Raw genomic sequence first — 20,049 nt, 5'->3', positions numbered from 1 at the left:
GAATGAAGCTCTCTCTCAGTGATAACACACACGCACACGCACATGGACACACACATGAACATACTAGTCAGTGCTTACATGTATATGTGGACGAACTTGTGCGGGTGGCAACGGAGTTCAACTGGAATAATGATTCATCGTTTAAAAATGTGGCTTTTACTCTCAAGGACTGAATGTGTTTCTCAAAATGAAAAAACAAGTTGCGTGTTGATTTTTTTAATGAAAGAAGATGAAGGATTTGTACAGTAAGTGTCAAAAGCTCTTTATTAGTGCATTAGTGCTTTTTCTCAGCAGCAGACCTTTCGTTTTTAGCTTATGCACTGCAACAATTTGAATTTTGCATTGAGAAAACAATAATTATGAATTATAATGAAATATTTGAAATGCTTTTTGTTCATGATGTACAGTTATTTGTCATTTTAATATCGATCAAACACACTATATGTTATTGTTTGTTTGGAAACATGGTGATTAGATGGATAGGTTTTTGAACTACTAAAGAATGCACATAAATATGCTCTATTTTCAGGTGAAGTTTAGTGAAACTAAAATATAAATCTGAACCAGACACAAAGTACAAAGGTAGCTCAAAATCCTTAAGTATTCAACTTTAATAAATGACACCTATTGATGCTGGTCAAAAAGCAATAGTTCTTGATTATTCAATGATGCGTACATGCTTCTCTTTGTATATATGCTGACGGCACTGTTCCAGCATTGCACCGTCAGTGTGTGTGCGTGCAGAATATGAGGTTTGCATCATAGATTCACTATGTAACCTGCAGACTGGTGTTGCAGGTGATAATGCGGGATCACAAGTCCAGTGCTAATGTGGAGAACCTGCTGAGGGAGTCTCAGAGGGAGTTACAGTGGATCCAGAGACAGCTCGCCATGATTGCTGCCAGAAACTTGCACCATCACCACCTGCAGAGCAAGGGCAAGGTAACATCATACTATAGGCCTTAGACACACTACTGCTTTTATAGCTAAGATAAACTTTAGTGTGGAAACATTAGTGTTGACCTTGGTGTAGGATAAATGGCATTTACTAGTAGCTGATAAAATTTTAACTTGTGATTTGAAGTCAGTTTTAAGTAATATTTGGTAGTGATCTTATAAGATAGGATTAAACTGTATAAATTAATATACTCTCACTGGGCATTTCATCAGGTACATCTTGCCAGTATTTGGTCAGATCCTCTTTTGCTGGCTTAAATCTCCACCACATCCTAAAGGTGCTCCCCTGAACTGAGATCTGGTGACTGTAGATACAGTGAACTTACTGCCATGTTGCAGTGCAAACTTTTAACTGTGCAGACTTTATTCAGACAGTAAGCCATGCATTCAATGTTAAAATGTTAAATGCCTACATGGGAGTCTTCATTTATTGCGAGCACTGAGATTTGAGTGCAAAGAGTTGCATCTCTTGATTATCTTGTCACTGCTTACATCTCTTTCTTTTTGTGCTTTATTTGATCCCAACAAATGTACACCTGTCAGCAACATTAAAACAATTGTAAAGGTTTTAACAGCAGCAGACATACTACTGTGTGATTCGGGCACTTTGAATTGAATCCCCTTGTCCTAAAGAAAAATTATTGATCTATCAGGTAAACCACTTGTCCTCTAGAGGATCACTGGTGATTCTAAGTCACTGACAATTATGTCTCAGAGAAGACAGCATGCTTCTGAAAACACAATGGCACAAACCCGCCATTCTCATCTCCAGCTCCATATTTTTATATGTCCACACACACACACACACACACACACACACACACACACACACACACACACACACACACACACACACACACATGTGTGTGATCAAATCAAATCAAATCACTTTTATTGTCACATATATATTATAGTATAGTATACTGGTACCACTGGTACAGTACATGCGAGTGGTGTGATGTGTGTGTGTTTCCATATATATTTGGAAACACACACACACACACACACACACACATATATATATATGTGTGTGTGTGTGTGTGTGTGTGTGTGTGTGTGTCTGACAGGAGATAATGATAATGAAAAGCATAATTACCCTGTTTTGAAGTACTTGAATTACAGTTTGCCTTCAGTTATTTGCATATTTAAAGGAGCCAGTCTGTCCAATCCAGTTTCCATCTTTTCCTCATTCCCAGCCTCACAGGGCGTCATGTCATGGCTGGAAACCAGTTCACTGCAAGAGTAAATGTGCCTACAGTAAAGATGAGAACAGACAGCAAGCACGTGTTGCTAAGCAACAGCGTGGAGCAGTGCGTACATCCCACTTTCACCTCTCCTTCCTGTCTTTCTGTCCTGTCCTCTGTCCCATGTGTCTCTTTCATTCTGTCCTCCCCTCCGTACTCTTTGCTCTGTCCCAGCTAAACCGAGAACTAGTACTACATAATACATTGAGTGCCTGGTGCTGATGTAACCTCACTAAAACCTAATTTAATTTGAGCCCTCTCTCAGGGATTTAGAGGAGGTGAAAAGAGCAAATAGGATGCAAGGTAGGACTGGGACCAGGAACATGACAGTGTAGATTTTAATCCTAGAGAAAAGTTCCAAACCTTAAAATGCTATAGGTAGACATGGATGAAACAGAGTGGAGTCGAGGGTATAGTCTGAGTTTTTAACAAGGTGTTGATTCTGAGGCATAAAGGTCTACTTCTGTATTGTTTGTTTGTAGAAGTGGCTACTTCCAAATAAAGTCTGACTACTTGGAAGTCAGACTTTCTTGTAATGTTTTAAGTTGTCTTGAGCAATAGTTCTCAAGGTTTTATGAAGGTCTTTCAAAGTTTCTGTTTGGTCATAGGAGGCTTTTTCTCTCATTTACAGCCCACTTCTTGTACTTGACCAGTGTTAGGGGTTTTTGTCTTTGTTTGTTAAGCCACTTAACACTGACTTATGAATCATTCAAGCATAAAAAGGGACCTATCTCAAGGGATGAACCAGTGATATGGCTACAGATAACAAACATTTTAGCAAAAAAATGATTTCTCTTGTTACAGACCCCCTTTCTTTCTTCCCATTTCTTTATCTAAATCTGTGAGAAATGCCAAAGATAACAGTTTGGCTGTAAAGAAGCCTTTCTGAACAAAGGGAAGCAGGGAGAAAAGGCTGAGGCATGCAAAATTACATAAGAACACACAGAGTCATGAATCCAGATTTTACAGTTTTTTCTGATGGCTTGAGCACATTTTTTGTAACTATTGGCTATTTTTGCAAAACTCTACACACAAATAAGAAAACCTGTCACCCAATCAGCAAAACATTGTAGTTTTCTTGTAAAAGCGAATAACCCTTGCTTAACTCTCCACACCTTTGTAAAAATTGTATTTTTGTATCCAACAGTTAACACAAGCCATCATATTAATAAGCACACAATGCACCAACTACACACTGATGGTATGAATGAAAAACACATCTGGCTTTTGCTTTCTCTGTGCACAAGGTAGGCTATGTCAGTTTGAGCTCATACTTTTGTCATAGATCCGTAAGCATAGAGGGATCCAAACTTCAAGTACTGGTGTTTACAGTTTTTTCTGATTGCTTAAGCACATTTTTTGTAACTATTGGCTAATTTTGCAAAACTCTTCACACAAATAAGAAAACCTGTCACCCAATAATCAAAACATTGTAGTTCTCTTGCAAAAGCAAACACAGCTAGATTAACTCTTCACACCTTCGTAAAAATGGTGTTTCCGTATCAAACAGTACACACAAGCCATCATCTACTAAGCACACAATGCGCCAACTGCACACTGATGGTATGAATACAAAACACATCTGGCTTTTGCTTTCTCTGTGCACAAGGTAGGCTATGTCAGTTTGAGCTCATACTTCTGTCATAGATCCATAAGCATAGAGGGATCCAAACTTCAAGTACTGGTGTTTATTCAAACACATCAAAACAAACACAAGTGTTTATTTCCAAGTATAGGATTATTTGCAATCGCCATAATGACTCTATGGGTTACTTGGTCTGCAGTGAACATGCTTCCTCTGCCCCCAGCATCTGGTCATCTAGCAATTCTGTAAAGTAACAATTTCAGTATTTTTACATCAATGGTATTGGTGTGTTTCTCATTGGCATATGGCAGTGCTACAAATCTTTGTGCGAAGTGACTGTACTAACCGATTCTCATTTCAAGATGTCCCTATGGTGCTTGCTACAGTGTAGCGGCTCGAGTTAGGCTGGACCCGTTGGCCAGCTACCCTCAGGGTCATTCCACGGTTGATTACATGGTCCACTATTGTAGCTCTGATGTCATCAGCAATTCTATTTCTTACTCTTCCTACCCTTCCTCTCCCCCCTCCTCATCTTCCTCTCCCCCCTCCTCGTCTTCCTCTTGCTCCTCCTTGTCCTTGTCGTCCTCTTCATCCTACTTCTCCACGTCCTCTTCCTCGGCCTCCTCTACTTCTCACTCTTTCTGCTCCCTCCATTGTACTCCACACACACCTTACCTGTATTATAGTGCTTAGGCTGATTGCAAAGTGAACTAATTATCTAAAAAAGTTTTCACATGTGACAGTGTGCCAGACAGTTGGCAAAATAGTGTAAATAATGGCCTTAAATGTGTATAATAATAATGGATTGGATTTATATAGCGCTTTTCAAGGCACCCAAAGCGCTTTACAATACCATTATTCATTCACTCTCGCATTCACACACTGGTGGAGGCAAGCTACAGTTGTAGCCACAGCTGCCCTGGGACAGACTGACAGAAGCGAGGCTGCCATATCGCGCCATCGGCCCCTCTGGCCAACATTAGTAGGCGGTAGGGTAAAGTGTCTTGCCCAAGGACACAACGACCAGGACAGAGAGCCCAGGGATCGAACCGGCGACCTTCTGGTTACAGATATGCTTCCCAACCCCCTGAGCCACGGTTGTATAGTATAGCTTAGCTTTGCTAGGAGTGCGTTGATCATTTGGAAATTGAGTGTAAAGCAGTGAGTTGTGTTTATAGTTCTGCAAAAAGAGTGCTGTGCAGTGGATTGTAGCTACAGGTTTGCAAAGTGTGTGTTACAAAATGGCAAACTGAGTGCAAAGCAGTGTTTGTGCTTTTAGTTTTGCAAACTCAGTGAGTGGTTTTGCTATAAGTATTAATAGTTTTAGAAATTGTGCTATAAGAATCACAGTTAGGGTTTAAGCATTCAGTAAAAACTGTAAATCTAAGGTTTGAATCATCATTGATATGTGCAGAGGACGTCAGGAGAGAACTACAACAGTGAGTGTCTATCTGTAACATATGGCGGATGCTCTACCATGGTTTGGGACTGCTTTTCAGCTTGGAGATCTTGTTAAAATTGATGGAATTATTGATATAGGAAAGTACCATCAAATTTTGATCCATCATGTAATACCTGTCTTGAAAGCATCTCATTGTTAATGGCTTCATTTTTCAGCGATACAGTATTCCCAAACACATACCTAATGCAGTAAAAGCATACCTGGATATAAAAACATACAGAACACTATGAGTGATGGATGGGCCTCCTGAGAGCGCAGACCTCAGCATTATTGAAGCATCTCGACAGATAAAGGAGCAAAAACAAACTAAAACAACCAACTTAACACAAAAACAAACAAAAAACACCCAAAGAACAACTTTAAATGAAGTTCAAGAAGCAGGAGGAACTATATAATCTTATGACTGCTTGAAGATATCACAGGAAAGCTCTCCTAAGTGAGTTCAGACTGTCTTGAAGAATAATCAGAATCAGAATACTTTATTAATCCCGAAGGAAATTATAGGTTACAGGATGCAGCACTCTAATGGCGGATGCGCACTTACAAAGGAACCTAAATACTGAATATTGACTTTCAAGCTCATTAGAATGGTACAAACTCTGTTTTTGCCTTATATAATGCATTTCCATGTGAGTTTCCACACACCTTTCAATAAATTGCTGCACATATTTCCCATTTTCCTACAACATTATAAAGAAATGTGGGGTGGCTCAGTACTTTTACACAGTGTTGTATGTTTCAGCAAAAACTCTTCATTTCTGGAAACATGTACGTATCAAGTGAGAAAAGCAGACATCATTATCTAACATCAAGATTATCTAAGATTATTTAGCAAATTACAGAAGAGAACTTCTGAACTCAAAATATGAGCCTCACTTCACCTGCGAGGTCAGGTGAAGTGGACGATGTATGATGTAATGCCGTGCATGCCCCTACAACACATCCCTCCTTTTTTCGCGTGCGTGACGTTGATGTTTGGTCAATTGAACACATCCTTTGGATGACAGACGTAGTAAGAGAGAAAGGTACTGACACCAGTAGAAAGGTGGAGGTGGGGGGTGTTTGGCAGCGATGGTGAGAGGGTGCAGGAACTGTTTGGGTGCCAGGAAGGTGGCACTGTTTTTGGTCTCGCTGTTAAGGTGATAATCCAGGCCAGCCACGGGTGTGTGTGGACTAGGCAAGCTGTTGAAGCTGCAGCACGCACACAGATGCACTAAGACCCCGACACACACACACACACACACACACACACACACACACACACACACACACACACACACACGTGGGTTACGCACAGTGACGTGTCGCCTGCGCCTCCGCTGCCGGTCCGTGGTGTGACGGGAAGAAAAGAGAGACAATTCGGGACAAAAAAGATACTGCGTTCGCAGTAGGGACAGTGTTATTACCGTGGGTCTCTTTGCAAAACCACTGCACGCTAGCATCACTGTGCAAACCTCTCTAAAATAAATAAATAAATAAATGAACAAATAAATAAGTAACTGTATTAAAAATATAAACGGTTCTTCCTCAAAGGAGCAGTGGGCGAATTGTTTCTCTGAAAATCTTGGCTGGATTTCTTCCTTTGCTTCGTCCTTTCTTTCTTTGTTTTTGATCATAAGTATCCACCTCAGGCATCAGGCAGCACGGATGCAAGTGTTTCACTTCCTCACCAGATGGCGACATGACAATAAATTTAAATTCCCCCTAGTCAAAAAAAAAAGATTACCTTCGGGGTATCCTGGCAGCTCGGTTGGCTGAGCACACGCCACTTAACCACAGTGCCCTTGGTTCAAGTCCAGCCACCACATGCTGCCTCCCTAATCTATTCTACTGTGTCCCTTTAGCGGGAGTCATCAAACAAAGCAGCAATCCACAGACGTCCCAGAAAATGTGATTCTTATTAAGCAGACTCTTGAAAGCACACAGCATTTGTCTGCGTGCTGATAAAGTTGGTAGCTATTAATTGCTGGAAAATGGGAGTGAAGCTTAACTGTGAGGGGTATAAAGAAGTAAAAAGCCCGTATTACATAATCATATGCTGTAATATCTTAATAGCTACCCACATTATCTGCTTTGGTTAATAAACAGTTCCCCCAGCCTCCAGTTGTTCATTAGTTTTAAATGGATAATGCACTCACTGTGCGTCCATCACCGCTGTTGTCACCGGTATTGTGCAGAAATTAAGCTCCCTGTATTTTTAGGTTTCTGCTGCTTGCCTTCATAGCCTTTAATGAATGTTATTTTGCTATTTTTATTTCCCAGAAATGTGTTCTTGTGCTGTACCATATTGAACATTTTGGCATAGATTACATACCAAGTAAATGCTGGGCCAATATTGTTGATACCGATACTTTTATCTGATAAAGGAAGCTTATGTAGAGTAGAGAGCAGTGCCTCAGTGTTTATGAGATTAATCATCATCAATTGAGAAATTCTTAACACATTTTAATAACCACTAAATCAGTGAGATTTTCAGTTTCCAAAATACTTAGTTAACACAATACACACCTTTCAGCTTTTCATTATTTAACACAAATCAGTGGCCATCATACTAAACGTGGAGGATAGAAAGAAAGTATCTATCCTGTCACACTAATATCGACCCAATACCAATACCAGTGTTGGTATCAATGCAATAAATATTTGCGTCATTCACCTGCCTACCTTTTTTAGTGCGCTGCTCCTTGGCACTTCATCAGAAAATTATGAACACGGCTCTGTGAAATATGTCATGGAAGTTAAGTATAGCAGTCAGTAAGCTCTACAAATCCCTTTGTAGCAGTTACCTGCTTTACAGACTTGCCTTTGAGCAGTACACACACTACAGCACTCCACAGCTGTGACCTTTACCGATTGCAAACACAAAAAAGGAATATATCCCTTAGATGGAAGTAAAAAACAAACAAAACAAAATTAAAAAGACTCTCGACGGAACATATAAAATCTGAAGTGAAAGTATCTTACATTGTGGGTCACTGAAATCAACAAAGACACACACAACAGCAATATAAACCAACCACACTGCACACAGGTAAGAACCTTGGCCAGTGCATTAAATCAGACTGGAGGCATACACTTCCTCTGAGAGTGGAGTATTGCTGTATTCCCAAAGGTTGTCACGCAGGCGGAGACTGCATGAGTGGAAGTAAAACAGACTGGTTTTATGGGGAACAGGCAGATTTTACTACTTCAGAGCAACTTATGAGATGCTGTGGCAGATTTATACAAACACGAGTAAATTATTATTACTATTTATGTAAAATCATTGAGATATTAAATACAAAAGAAAATTCTCAGATGGTAAAAATCTTATGTATACTGCTGCAAGGTCTTCTCGCTGATTGTTTCTGAGACTGTATTGCGTCTGAATTTTCTCAACTAATTAATTCATCTCATCCCTCTGCCCTCAGTCTGCCGATTTATATGGTATTAATATTGGTAATATTTTCTGTTGTCTTATGGTTATCCATAGCTTGTGCAGAATATTGGATGTACAGCACTGTGCAAAAATCTTGAGCCACCCCTCAGGAGCTGGATTTTCTTGTAATTTTTATTTGTGCTCTTGACCAACAGTTCTCCAGGCCTTTTAAAGATCTGTTAAAGTTTTACTTTGGACATTGGTGGCCTAAATCAAGAGATCAAGGTGAATTGTTAGCTACACCTATACCTTTTACCTAGTCACACATCTGAGTCACTCCTAGTCACCCAGGAGTGACTCAGATGTGTTTTATGGAAAAACATTTTGCCTTTTGCTCATTCTCTCTGAATTAAAGGCAGAGAATGGATAAAATACCAGCTTAGCATCTGGACTTTTTATAATCTTCCTTTAATTGCGCCTTTTCTGGCTCACACTTAGAAGCAAATGCTGTTGGTATTTCCTGTGACCCCAGTGTGCATGAGTGTGCCATTATTCTAAACTCTGACGTAACTGCTGTCAGAGCAGCTTTGCCAGCTTTCTCAGTACAAGGATGACGACTCCTGTGTGGACGGCACAATTGGGCCCTGCCAGACAGGGACTGGTTACAGTGCTTAGATGCACCAAACTCTGTTAAATTAGGAGTCTGATTGTATGGTATCATGTCTCCCTTGGATGTCTTAACTGCCTGTGATTAGAGTTTATGTGTTTGCTCCAGAGTCCAGTCACCCAGATGCTAAAATGTCCAAAATATTTTAAATGAAGCTGAGAAAATATTTTCATTTTGTTGTCAAGTCACTAAAGAGGTTACCTGCCTTTAGCCATATATATTTTTTAGCATGTTAAATCTGGAAACCAGTGGTTCTGTGGTAAATGACTCACAAAATCAGCTCTCATAGGGACGTCAATATGGCCTAATATCTTGCTCTGAACAGCCTGACAGAATGTGTTAGTCTGTCTGTCTGTTTGGAAAACCAACAGCACTGGTTGGCAGGTCCATCTCTCTGTCTGTTCTTGGAAAGATCACCATATTACACTGGTGGATATATGTGTAGGCTCGACTGCTTAGCGGGTCTGGTGTATTAACAGGTGGATCTGGCTGTCTTTCTGTCTACTTGGCACTTCCATCGTACTGGCTTCAGAAGCTTACGCTCTGTGGGTAAACTGTCATCTTGTCTGCAACTTTGTTTTTTCATATGTGCTTTGTGGAGTGTGATGGTTTGGCTTTCCATCAAGGGGATCTGGTTATTGTTTGTATGTGTGCGAGTGTGTGAATTGTTTTGTGTGCCAAAATACCAACTGTTCTGGTAACAAGCAAATTGATATATTAGAATAATATAAACTGAAGTGAGAGCCATCTGTTGGTTGGTCTGTCAGAGATTGGTAAAAAGAAATAATGCTTGATGAGAACAGTGGGCTGACAATTTGACCACAGCTTTAAAGTTCCTTGAGATGGGTTTAGTAACTTAAAAAAAAATTAGATGAAAAGCTAGTATAGGGAGGGAAAAGACAAAAGAGAACAGACTTCAAAGTAATGCAGGCAAAAGCTTTCCTTTGTTTGAGGTGCTAATGTGGTAATACTTGTGTGTCTGGGCAGGCTAAGTGTGCTTTTTCAGGAGGCAAATATGAAAGACTAATGCTTTTTCGGGCATTTCAGATTATACTTCTCTAACATTTTCCTGTAATACTTAAAGTAAGCAGAGTGTAGCACAGCACCAAATCTTTCTTTAGCCTTACGTACAGGGGAATGTTCTGTATATATATCAGAGCAAAATGCATCCTTCTATCTTCGGGGTTGTGTTTAATTCCAGGAGGCACAAATACATTTTTACTGTATCTTAAATCAGATTTTCTCTCACTTCAGCAAAAAAGCTGCCTAATACCTCTGCTATCTACAGTCCCTCTGGTAGCTCCAGCGTGATTGGAAACTTTGAAAAAAGACAGACAGCATAGCAGTTCTATTCCAAAACACAACAGCTATGAATGGAAAAGTGCCACCAAACTGCTCCGATGGATGTCTTTCATGAAAGAAGACTAACTCAGCAGCACAAGGGATGCTTCCAGCCTGCCTGTTGCAGATATGCACTACATTTCCACTGAGAATTTAAGCAAGTGAAATTTTGGATTTTAAAGGCTTTTTTATGCCATCAAGAAAATGTTAAAAAAAAATACACTGATGTGCAGACTGAGCTGCAGCAGCTTCATTATCAGACCCACTAATCCCTTTCCTGTCACTGACCATATGGGACTGAAGCAGTAGACTGTTGTAAGAAACACTGTCAATATGGCTTCTCTTTACTGTATATTAATCATGCGAATTGGTTGGTTAAGTAACTTGAATAAAGTGCCAGATGATTTTATGCAGATAATGGTTGCCTTACGTTTCCTGTTAGGTCACCATGAGGTTGCCAGGTTTTGTAGTGAAATATCTCTAGTAAATGTGGCACTGATATCCACATTAATAATATAATGTGATTGTGTGTTTAAATATTATTACAAGGGTGATGACTCCTGTGTGGACAACAGATTGTTTTATACACACTGGAGGATTTCATGACAAAACTTGTCCGCTGCACATCTTCCATGAGATCCACCTGAATTTCACTTTTAAGGTTTTGGGTAATTGCCATTAGACGATAATAGACAGAAACTTTCATGTTTCCCTGTGGATAATATGTTTGCTAATATGCACAGGGTCACATTTGATTTAGTTTTTTGGTTTAGGACAGAGGTATCAAACATAAATCCAGGGGGCCAGAATTAGCCTGGCAAAGACTCCAATCGGGACCACTGGATGGCTCTGGAAAATGTGAAATGTGAAGGAGTGCATAGATTTCTAAACTTTTTATAGCTTTTCCCATCGATAAATACTACAGCAAAGTAATTATGTAACAGATAAACAATTAAATGACAGAAAGTTCCTGTTTTTCACTATCTAATATATATATATATATATATATATATATATATATATATATATATATATATATATATATATATATATATATATATATATATAAAAACACCCAGCACGCCCCTGCGGGCGGTTTTATACTTCAAGCTTGGGTCCTCTACCAGAGGCCTGGGAGCTTGAGGGTCCTGCGTAGTATCTTAGCTGTTCCCAGGACTGCGCTCTTCTGGACAGAGATCTCCGATGTTATTCCCGGGATCTGCTGGAGCCACTCGCCTAGCTTGGGAGTCACCGCACCTAGTGCTCCGATTACCACGGGGACCACCATTACCTTCACCCTCCACATCCTCTCGAGCTCTTCTCTGAGCCCTTGGTATTTCTCCAGCTTCTCGTGTTCCTTCTTCCTGATATTGCTGTCATTCGGAACCACTACATCGATCACTACGGCCGTCTTCTTCTGTTTGTCTACCACCACTATGTCCGGTTGGTTAGCCACCACCATTTTGTCCGTCTGTATCTGGACAAATATTTATGTATACATATATATATATATATATATATATATATATATATATATATATATATATATATATATATATATATATATATATATATATATATATATATATATATATATGCGCGAGAGGAACTGACCTGAAAAATAGGATCATGGCCAAGCTTGAAACCTGGATCCCCCGTAGCCGGTTACCAAGATTACGGGAAGTACCTTCAGAAGGTCTGCTAGATGATGTTAATGCAGCACTACGGACGATACCTACAACCACGATTACCGACGCTAACAAGCTGATCTACAATACAGCAACAGCGATCAGTGAGATACTTGGCTACAAGTTGAACAGCCACAAGGGCAGTACCCTCCATGGAGAAGGAGGCTAGAGGGCAAGATCAAAGTAGCACGGAGGGAGGTTAGCCAACTAACGGAGTTGCAGAAAGGTGCGGCAAAGAAGGTGCATAAGAAATACAGCAAGCTGTCCATACCTGAGGCCTTGGAAACTGCCAAGCAAAGACTCACAGCCTTGGCCATCCGCTTGAGGAGGTACACCAGAGCGATAGAAGGCAGGAGAATAAACCAGCTGTTCTCCACAGAACCAGCAAAGGTGTACTCTCAGTGGCAAGGGAACAATAAGAGATAAGCACCACCAAGGCTGGAGACGGAGCAATACTGGAAGAGCATATGGGAGAAGGACACAACCCATAACGGCAATGCTTAGTGGCTAGTGGATCTGAGGGCAGACCATAGCGACCTCCCTGAACAGGGTCCAGTAACCATCACAGTGGCAGATATCCAAGAAAGGGTCTCCAGTATGAAGAGTTGGACAGCACCAGGGCCCGACATGGTTCACGCCTACTGGCTAAAGAAGCTGACTGCACTCCACGAGCGTCTGGCAGCACAAATGAACCAGCTGCTAGTTAACGAGAGACACCCGGAATGGCTAACCGAAGGTCGAACGGTCCTGATCCCCAAGGACCCCAAGAAGGGACCGGTCCCATCCAACTACCGACCAATAACCTGCCTCAGTACCACATGGAAGCTCCTGTCAGGCATCATATCGGCTAAGATGAACAAGCACATGGGTCAATACATGAGTGGGGCACAGAAAGGGATTGGCAAGAATACCAGAGGTGCAAAACACCAGCTACTGGTAGACAGAACAGTCAGCCGAGACTGCAAGACCAGACTGACCAACCTGTGTACTGCCTGGATTGATTACAAGAAGGCCTATGACTCAATGCCCCACAGCTGGATACTGGAATGCCTAGAATTGTACAAGATCAATGGGACCCTAAGAGCCTTCATCGGGAACTCAATGGGGATGTGGCGTACAACACTAGAGGCCAACTCCAAGCCCATAGCACAAGTCACCATCAAGTGCGGGATCTACCAAGGAGATGCTCTGTCCCCACTGCTGTTCTGCATAGGCCTGAACCCCCTCAGTGAGATCATTAACAAGACTGGCTACGGATACCGACTACGGAACGGAGCAGTTGTCAGCCACCTCCTGTACATGGATGACATCAAGCTGTATGCCAGGAGTGAACGAGACATCGATTCACTGATCCACACTACCAGGCTATACAGCAATGACATTGGAATGTCGTTCGGACTGGAGAAGTGTAGTCGGATGGTAACAAAGAGAGGGAAGGTAGTCAGAACTGAGGGGATTGAACTACCAGAAGGCAACATTGCAGACATAGAGGACAGTTACAAGTACCTGGGGATCCCGCAGGCAAATGGGAACCATGAAGAGGCCGCTAGAAAAGCTGCAACCACCAAGTACCTGCAGAGGGTCAGGCAAGTCCTGAGGAGTCAGCTGAACGGTAAGAACAAGATCCGGGCCATCAACACCTACGCCCTGCCCGTGATCAGGTACCCTGCTGGGGTAATAGGCTGGCCAAAGGAGGAGATAGAAGCCACTGACATCAAGACAAGAAAGCTCCTTACCATGCATGGAGGGTTTCACCCCAAGTCCAACACCCTGAGGCTGTACACTAAGCGGAAGGAAGGGGGCCGGGGACTGGTGAGTGTCAGCACCACAGTCCAGGATGAGACAACGAACATCCAAGAATACATTGGGAAGATGGCCCCAACTGACCGAGTGCTCAGTGAATACCTCAGGCAGCAGAAACCCAAGAAAGAGGAGGGAGACGAGGAACCATCATGGAAGGACAGGGCCCTGCACGGTATGTACCACCGGCAGATAGAGGAGGTGGCTGATATCCAGAAATCCTACCAGTGGCTGGACAAAGCTGGACTGAAAGACAGCACAGAGGCACTAATCATGGCAGCACAAGAACAAGCTCTGAGCACAAGATCCATAGAGGCTGGGGTCTATCACACCAGGCAAGACCCCAGGTGCAGGCTGTGTAAAGATGCCCCAGAGACAATCCAGCACATAACAGCAGGGTGCAAGATGCTAGCAGGCAAGGCATACATGGAACGCCATAACCAAGTGGCCGGCATAGTGTACAGGAACATCTGTGCCAAGTATAACCTGGAAGTCCCGAGGTCAAAATGGGAGATGCCCCCAAGGGTGGTGGAGAATGACCGAGCTAAGATCCTGTGGGACTTCCAGATACAGACGGACAAAATGGTGGTGGCTAACCAACCGGACATAGTGGTGGTAGACAAACAGAAGAAGACGGCCGTAGTGATCGATGTAGCGGTTCCCAATGACAGCAATATCAGGAAGAAGGAACACGAGAAGCTGGAGAAATACCAAGGGCTCAGAGAAGAGCTCGAGAGGATGTGGAGGGTGAAGGTAACGGTGGTCCCCGTGGTAATCGGAGCACTAGGTGCGGTGACTCCCAAGCTAGGCGAGTGGCTCCAGCAGATCCCGGGAACAACATCGGAGATCTCTGTCCAGAAGAGCGCAATCCTGGGAACAGCTAAGATACTACGCAGGACCCTCAAGCTCCCAGGCCTCTGGTAGAGGACCCGAGCTTGAAGGATAAACCGCCCGCAGCGGCGTGCTGGGTGTTTTTATATATATGTATATGTATATATATAGGTTGTTGGTGTCATGGAATACACATTTATCCTAACAACCAGTGGTGCCTGGGGCTGACCAACTGGTCCCAGTCTGCCTGAGGCTTTAAACCTCTAAACCTGCATGGCATCATATGAACATGATCACTTGTAACATCTTAGCAGCAGGATAATGTTGGTCTTGAAGGACTGCTTCACAGAAGTGTTAGCCTGGCTCTACCAGCACTATTACAGCTACTACTAAAATGATATTGTATTTAATAATACAGGAATGTTCAACACTGGTTATTCTTATCTTTATTATTTGTCTTGCAGTCCAGATATGATGTTTCATCTCAGCAAGCTACAGGCCACTCCACTGTCTACCACGCAAGCCGCTTTCGACTGCTGGAGGAGAGAAACCGAGCTCTAAAGCTTGAAGTAACCACACTTCGCCAGGAGAAACAGCAGTATAAGAAAGTGGTATGCTTGCTACTTTATGAACCCCAGTTATGTCATTTTCCACAGACATAATTTTTGACACATAATTTCTACATTTGTCTGTCTCTTCTGACAGCGAACGCAGTCATATTTCAAATGATATATATTCTTTTGGCTTGGATATACCAGATGAAATATTACTAAAGGAGCACAGTAGGCTAGCATAATTCAGTGCAAAACAGATAGGCGGGTGGTTGGGTGTGTGTTGTAGATGCGAGTGCCAGTTTGCACTCAGCCTTCATGCATGTATTTGTGTAGTGAAGTCAAGTTAGTGAAGTTGTCTTTTGGAGGCCTCCACCAGGTGGTCCCAGATGGCAAGGTGTTTGAGCTGTTGTCTTGGCAACATGCCCATTAGCAGGAGCGCTGACACACTGACAGAGGGGAACTGACAGAGCGTAGTGGCTGCTGCTGCTATGAGCGGCAATCGTTTGAAATCAGTTCGAGAGTGAAATCTGCAAGCTCCGTTCCTCCTTTGCAGCCTTTTAATTTGTTTTATTTGAATGTGTTTTTCAAGTTAAAATAATAACATCAATTACATAATTTCATATTTGAAAATTTGCCACAACCTGCTGTTAAAGGTTGTGGCCACGATCGAATTGAGACATCTTCTGACAGTTCCTTCCAGACAAAAATTATTAAAGCTAGATACTGTACAAATGACAAAATAACCAAACTTTCTGTCTCCCATCAGTCTTTCTTCCACTGAGAAGTAACGTTATATGTAAAACTTTCTGATAAACTGCTCTCTCTATGTAAACAGAAAACCGTCAAAGCAAAACTTGTCTTTTATTTTTTTCCCCTCCCTAACATTCAAAGTAACCACAACATAAAGCAGTAATGTTGTTTAATTTTGTGTGTGCGTGCTATTTTTAAATACGGGAGATACTGTTAGGAGGCAATCCAGCTGGGTGCCTGACAATCTTTTTGGTGTTGCTGCTGATAGCTTCACTCACACAGTCAGCACTGCACCATGGTCATTCATGCAAAGACAGACTCAGCTATGGATCAAAGAGAAGCTCAGTAATGAGAAAGGGTTCATTTTACACATTTCCTTAAGCAGATGCACTGTGGCCTTTGTCGGGGCATTAAACGAAACCAAAAAGAGCCTATTTTTGGATAGCCCTTCCATCACTTGTCTTGTTGAGAATGCTGAAAACAGTATGAACAAAGGACTTAATCTGTAACATAATAAAATATAGAGAAACATAACTTAGTATTTGTCCTAATTTGCAGAATGTTTGATTTGCCGGCAACAGAACGCTTACACAAACAAACCCGGGATGGTGAGTGAAGCAATGTTACTTGACAAATAGCAAATCAATAACAGAATAATGTGTACAATGTGCAAAAAAAGGTAAACACATATGGGACAAATGGAAAGCATTTCAACTGCTCTTCCACTTTGTCACAGTCAAAAGATGCCTAATAACAAATTCCAATAAAACACACTTTGATGTAAGATGAGAAGAAATATGGTAGTACACCAGAACTGTTTCCTGGATTTTGAGGTCTGGCATCACACAGTTGCTGGAAATTTCTCAGCTGTGCATTCATGGCAAGAATCTACTCTTCCAACACATCCCAAAGGTGCTCTATTGTACTGAGATCTAAAGACTTTGGAGGTCATTGAGTACAGTGAACTCACTGTAATGTTCAACCAACCAGTTTGAGATCATGTAAGCTTTGTGACATGGTGTGTTATCCCACTGGTAGTAGCCAAGATTGGTATACTGTGGTCACAATGGGATGGGCCATTGATACAAGGCAGGATGGATCCATGCTTTCATGTTATTTACCCTATATTTTTACCCTACCATTGAAATGCTGCAGCAGCAATGACCAAGGAGGGGCACCTGGTGTGGTATTCTGCTGCTGAAGCCCTTCTGCTTGTAGGTTTGGTTTAGAGATTTGTTCTGCATACCTTGGTTATAATGAGTGGTTATTTGAATTATTGTTTCCTTCCTGTCAGCTGGAAGCAGTCTGGCTTCTCTCCTAGCATCAACAAGGCATGTTCACCTGGAGAACTGGCTCACACTGGATACATTCTCTTTTTCAGACCATTTTCTGTAAACCCAACAGTTGCTTGTTTTTCAGAAATCTCAGTAGATCAGGAGTTTCTTACTTAAATTCTTTCTTCCCCATTCTGATGCTGGGTTTGAACTTGAATAGGTCATCTCGACGATGTCTGCATACCTAAATGCATAAAGTATATAATCACATATTCCCAAGGTAACAATAGCATACAATTTACTTCGGATTATAATAAACTGAGAAAATATTTACATTTTTTTTTAACATTTTAAATTATTTTTATTTGGGCCAGCATGGCTTCATGGGTCTTTTTGGTGTGGAGTCAGTCTGTTACTACATGAAGACTCAGGACTAATAGGGAGAGCTTAAATGCTCATGTTGGGTCAGTATTAACTGGATGAGAAAAAGGAAACAGTTTGCTAACATGTTTGCCCCATGTCAATTTAAAAAGGTGCTAATATATTATAGGGAGGTGTGAGACCAGGGTACCAGGAAGTTATATAAGCTACTATTTCAAAGTTTTTAATTGAATCTTTGCTGTGATGCTGAAACTTAATTTCATTGCCTGCTTATTAGTTATATTCCCATGTGTCTGCTTTTTCTTGAATTTAATTGGTTATTTTGCTTCCTAAATGGCAAGAGGAAACACTGCGAAGATGGAAGAAGGAAGAAAAAAAAGGGCTTTTGACCTGTTGCCTGGAAACAATCTGTGATGGACAGTTGGAGAAAGGTTCCCTCGGTGAGGAATGACCTTCTGTCTGTTGTGTGGCTGCTGCTAAAAGGCCACAGCTGTCTCCCTGGACACCATCCCTATGGCAACAATTGTGTACTGCTAGCAGCTGGCCAACTAAGATGAGAGGCCTCACAATGATATGAGTTGTGCCGGTGCAAAGAGGAGCAACGGCTAATCAATAATCCTAAATGGCTGTGTTGCTTTACCTGACCCCACAATCTGTATCTTAAGTTCTTCCAATCAATGACACACGAATAAAACGAGGTTAACAATAGAACAGTATGCTGAAATTAACTTCACAACTCAGCAGGAATAACACTATCACCACCCACTTTCTCACACTGTTTTGACTCACAAGGTTGTTGTATCAGCTGACATTTAACAAGATGTGTTTTACTCTTTCTCTCCAACTCAATTCATCCCAGGTGTGTTCTCTAAGATATTCCTGTGTAACTACATTACCCCCCCCCCCCCCCCCCAGTTCATCCCCTTGCCTTTTTTTTACCTACGTAAAACTGCTGAGAGTTAAAGCAGAGCACACTGAGATTTACCCTGTAGGAGAAACAGTAGAAAGAGAACAACAAAACCAACAGGTCGCACCACATTGACCTCTAAAACCTGTGGGATGAGTTTTAATGATGAATTTAAACAGTTTTAAAAATCTGTTATTCGACTTTAATGGCTATTTTCTGTGGCGTCGTTCACAGTGTCTTGAAAAAGATCTGATAATGGAGAGAGAACAGCTCAGTACAACGTAGACGCAAGCACAAACACACATACACACACCTTCTCAGTGTCCACACCCAGGCAGAGAGGTTGACTGACGCCACAGGCCTGGCCTGTGCAGCTTCATGTTTGTGCTAATCTAAGCAGATATGATGTAAATCAGGGCGGGCCGTGCCTGGCCACGATCGAATTGAGACATCTTCTGACAGTTCCTTCCAGACAAAATTTCAGATGAGTTGCTTTCTAGCTCATGACCTAATAATTTTTAAATGATAAAACCAGTGTCAGTTGATGTCAATGTCATGTCATTTCCCTATGGTGCCAAGAATACAACATAATTACAACATATACAAGAACAGATTCAAATATCCAGATACGAGCGAACACATTTGACCTTTGGTTCCAACCAAATGGCACTCTGTCTCTTATATAATATATACCTGCTATAAGCTATGGCTTTGAAAGTGTGACACTGACTAAAACACAGGAGGTGGAGCTGGAGGTGGCAGGGTTGAAGATGCAGGAGTGATCAGAAGGGACAGGATTAGAAATGAGGACATCAGAAGGACAGCTCAGGCTGAGCAGTTTGGAGACAAAGTTTGAGAGGCAAGGCTGAGTTGGTTTGTGATTTCATCCATTAGTGACACAGGAAACTAAATTCTGCTGCATTAGAAGGAAAAAATCACCTTAACTGGATTAAATAATTTTAGGGGTTAACATTGGCATACCCACATTCACACATGCACATCATAGAAGGTTTATGTCAGTATAACTATTACAACAATATAAGTAGTGCAGTTAAAGTCCAAATCTTTGAAACTACATCGCACTTGGAACGCTCATAAAACTGAAAAAACAAAGCAACATTAGTTTATATGATAAAACTCGTGACTTCAGACTTCTACATAATGCGACTTCCTTTTGCAGCTGCAGGAGTCATTCCCTGTTGGCCTTTAGAAAGAAAGCACGTTTTAGGCACTTTCATGTTGGCTTCATT

General features: G+C 41.6%; 1 protein-coding gene across 4 annotated transcripts in view; it reads left to right on the top strand.

Moving 5' to 3' along the window:
- The first annotated feature begins 789 nt into the window (after positions 1–789).
- The window catches only part of rimbp2a (RIMS binding protein 2a), a 67,328-nt gene continuing 48,068 nt past the window's right edge, over positions 790–20,049 (top strand). For all 4 annotated transcript variants that reach the window (XM_026174070.1, XM_026174072.1, XM_026174068.1 and 1 more), the window contains exons 1-2: positions 790–942; positions 15,398–15,544. In XM_026174070.1, coding sequence (XP_026029855.1) covers positions 805–942; positions 15,398–15,544 — 285 coding nt within the window. In that variant the 5' untranslated portion in view covers positions 790–804. The remainder of the gene's footprint in view (positions 943–15,397; positions 15,545–20,049) is intronic.

Source organism: Astatotilapia calliptera, chromosome 7, assembly GCF_900246225.1.
Source record: "Astatotilapia calliptera chromosome 7, fAstCal1.2, whole genome shotgun sequence".
In the NCBI taxonomy this organism is placed as follows: Eukaryota; Metazoa; Chordata; class Actinopteri; order Cichliformes; family Cichlidae; genus Astatotilapia; species Astatotilapia calliptera.
The sequence above is the reverse complement of the archived record's forward strand: the minus strand, read 5'-3'. Positions and strand labels throughout refer to the sequence as shown.